The 3,436-nt window shown below is 36.4% G+C and overlaps 1 protein-coding gene across 1 annotated transcript in view; it reads left to right on the forward strand.

The window, feature by feature from the left end:
* Positions 1–3,430, forward strand: part of LOC106882039 (beta-1,3-galactosyltransferase 2) — an 83,445-nt gene extending 80,015 nt beyond the window's left edge. The window contains exon 3 of the mRNA XM_052969559.1: positions 2,212–3,430. Within this exon, the coding sequence (XP_052825519.1) occupies positions 2,212–2,492 (281 nt within the window). The 3' untranslated portion in view covers positions 2,493–3,430. The remainder of the gene's footprint in view (positions 1–2,211) is intronic.
* Positions 3,431–3,436: the final 6 nt, after the last annotated feature.

Here is a 3,436-nt window from a genome sequence, read left to right on the forward strand (position 1 = left end):
AATGAATATTTTTTTATGAAATTTTCTATACATATATTATTTATTATGTAGATTCCTAATATACAAAAATTTTCGGTGAAAGTGTTTTGGAATGGAGGTGGGGGACAATTTTCGGAAACTCCAACAGAGTCCACTTAAATTCCTCTTAACTTCGAGGAAAATGAATATTTTTTCGTGAAATTTTCTACAAATATACCTTGATGTATGTACATTTCGAGCATGTAGGAATTTTGAAGGAAACAACTGCAGGTTATTTTTGAGAAATGTTCCCCACTCGGTGGTGTTTCGGAGCAAGTCGTCCATAATTGTTTCATTTTTCTCTATTATGTGCGTATTGCATCCGTAGATTTCTAATGAAGTAATACGCTGCTCTGTTCTCTTCTACTTCTCTACTAGAAACGTTTACTTTGGAATTTACTTCTATTGAGAGAATATTTTTAACGTAAGATGACTTATCGTTGTGTTGGAGATTGAAGCCCACCAACTACTGGTTCCAATTTGAGATCAGTGGGTCTTGGTATTTTTATGTATTAGTTCTTCTGTTCATTTATGGCTCACTGTATTTCCGAGCTTATGTGGATCTTGAATAAACCGCAGAAATTGCCCTCTTTAATTTCAAAGTTACATAAGTAGATATTTCTTTATCTGTGAAGGAATCTGGATATTGGTTAATTAATGTTCTGATTTTATTCATTACTGTTTTTTTGTGGATTTGTTGTTTGTTTTTCTCCTTAAAGTAGTTTTGGTCTTTTAGATGTTCCAATATTTTGTCTCAGAAATAGCCCCAATATCATTGGCTTCTTTTAGGATGGTTGAGTTGTTGTTCTTCAATGTTAGTAAAGTTTCCTTTTCTTCTCTACGAAGGTTTTGTATGCATTTATGGGTACTGATAGGGTATTTGGAAATTGTCTAAGTATCTAAATGTTTGCTACTCCCCCTTTAAGTTCTATGAGATTAGAGGTAGGTGTAGAGGTAAATTTGAAAAGTTTCATTAAAGGACTCATTTTATTTTTCTTGAGGATTCTTTTTGATAAATTTATAATTTTAGGGTGAATATGTTCTGTGGGTTTATTTAAATATTTTGTTTCGTTGGGGCCAGGGCCCAGTTGTACTATGTTCTCCCTATGAAAGGAATTGTAGCATTGTGCCTCTGTTTTATGTTTCTGAGGTTCTTGTTTCTTCCTAGGCGAGGGAATGGTTCATGTTCGCTGTTTCTATTTCGTCGAATACAGGGTCGGTCTTCCTCCCATATTTTTCTAAGTTTGTTAGGCCATTTTGGATGGTTGGGATTGTTGGTCGTAAATCGTATATATGCATATATGTATATATGGTATCTCATTCCTGTATATTTACATGGTATCAGAGTAGTGTTGAGCTAAAAAAATAACATTATGCATCAATATGACACTATGGGTAAGAACATTATTAGGTTCTTTTTAGAAATAGATGCTTTAAGTTTCTAGTCCGTGTCCAGTCCGGTAGTATATACATATCCAGGAATTACACTTGATGAGAATCAGAGATGAAACCATGTAAATTTAGTATAGATGTAAATATTGCAAATATCTACCCTCTACTTATCATTGGATTTTACATGACTTGACCATGCCCCCTCCTCCTATAGCGATTCTACATGGCATTAGGGAGATTAGCAGGGCAATATCTTCTGTTCGTACTGAGCTGCTTCATGAAGAATTTTGCCGGATGGCCCACCGGTAGCTATTCATGCATGCCAAGTGCCATCAAACTTACTCTAGAACTCCTAACGACTAGGCCATAACATTAGGGAAGAGAACTATATTTGACGTCCCAAGGTGGTGGATAGGTGACCAGCATCTAGATATTGGGCTTAGTGACGTGTATAGAGGTAAGCCACTCTAGACCAAATACAACCTGACCTTTAGAAAAGGCATAGCAACTGTCACTCACTGGTAAAGTCTAAGGACCTGGTATGTCTAATTATCTGGTGACCGTGGACATTGGTAGCCCATGAAAGATTTCAGGCTTTAGCCAAACACCAGTCCTCTTTAAAGACAGGACTAATAATTCGAAAATTCATAATCGTATTAACAACTCATCTCAGACTTGTAAACGTTAAATAACTACAAAAATCACTTAAGTTTGATACAAATTTCCATCAATTTCTTTCTTTTTTCATTTTTTAAAGTCTCACTTTTTAATTTTTTTTTTTTTTTTTTTTTTTTTTTTCAGGAAACACCTACATTATACCTGGAAGCATTGCTCGAAAGCTATTCATAGCATCCAAGTACCATGTGTATCTGCACGTAGAAGATGCCTTTATAACTGGTGTATTGGCACAGTCAATTGGTGCAAGCCATTTTGACATACCTGGTTTCACATTTCAAACTGATGATGCACCAGAGGCTTGCGATTTCATTATGGATTTTAAAATATCTGGTACAAAAGCCAACATGGGATTGATAAGGCACATATGGTCCCAAATTAAGAAACAGAAAGACTGTGAAGAATAGCTGTAACTTCGCACACACAGACACACATATACGTACATACATGTGTGTGTGCATGTGTGTGAAGTTATATGTAACATACATACATACACACACACCATATATATGGATGAGTATTCGCGCGCGCACACACACACAAATGAGCCCTCTGTTTCTTTCTCCCTCTTTCTGTCTCACTCTTCACCTTATCCTCTTTTTCTCTTTCCTTTTCTTTCTTCTCTCTTACCCTTCAACTAATCACGAAAAAGTTTTACTGACGGGCTAAGTAACGGAATGGCAAGCAGAAGATATGACAGTAATATTGTTTCTTGTCTGAAAAAAATTGGTTATTGCGTGTGTGTGTATGTGTGTATGTATGTATGTATGTATGTATGTATGTATGTATGTATGTATGCATGTATGTATGTGTGTGTGTGTGTTTCACTTGTTTCAGTCATTTGGGGCACTGCCTCGAAGCATTTTAGTCGAAAGAACCAACACCAATACTTATTTTTTAAAACTCTGGTACTTATTCTATCGGTCTCTTTTGTAGTATTTTACCATATAATATATTGTATTATATATATAGGCGCAGGTGTGGCTGTGGTAAAAAATCTGCTTTCCAACCAAATGATTCTGAGTTCGCTCTCACTGCGTGGCACTTTGGGCAAGGGTCGCCTTGTGAATTGAGTTGGTAGATGGAAACTGAAAGAAGCTTTTCGGATGTATACATACATACATTCATACACGCACGCGCGCACACACACACACACACACACACACACACACACACATGGATGAGATGTCTTTGTGCCTGCGTTTGTTCCTCACCACCGCTTGACAACTGGTGCTCTTGTGTTTCCGTCCCCGTAACTTAGCACTTCGACAAATTAGACCGATAGAATAATTACCAGGCTTTTAAAAAATAAGGACTAAAAATCAAATGACTGAAAGAAGTGAAAGATAAA

This window comes from Octopus bimaculoides, chromosome 7 (assembly GCF_001194135.2).
Source record: "Octopus bimaculoides isolate UCB-OBI-ISO-001 chromosome 7, ASM119413v2, whole genome shotgun sequence".
Classification (NCBI taxonomy): Eukaryota; Metazoa; Mollusca; class Cephalopoda; order Octopoda; family Octopodidae; genus Octopus; species Octopus bimaculoides.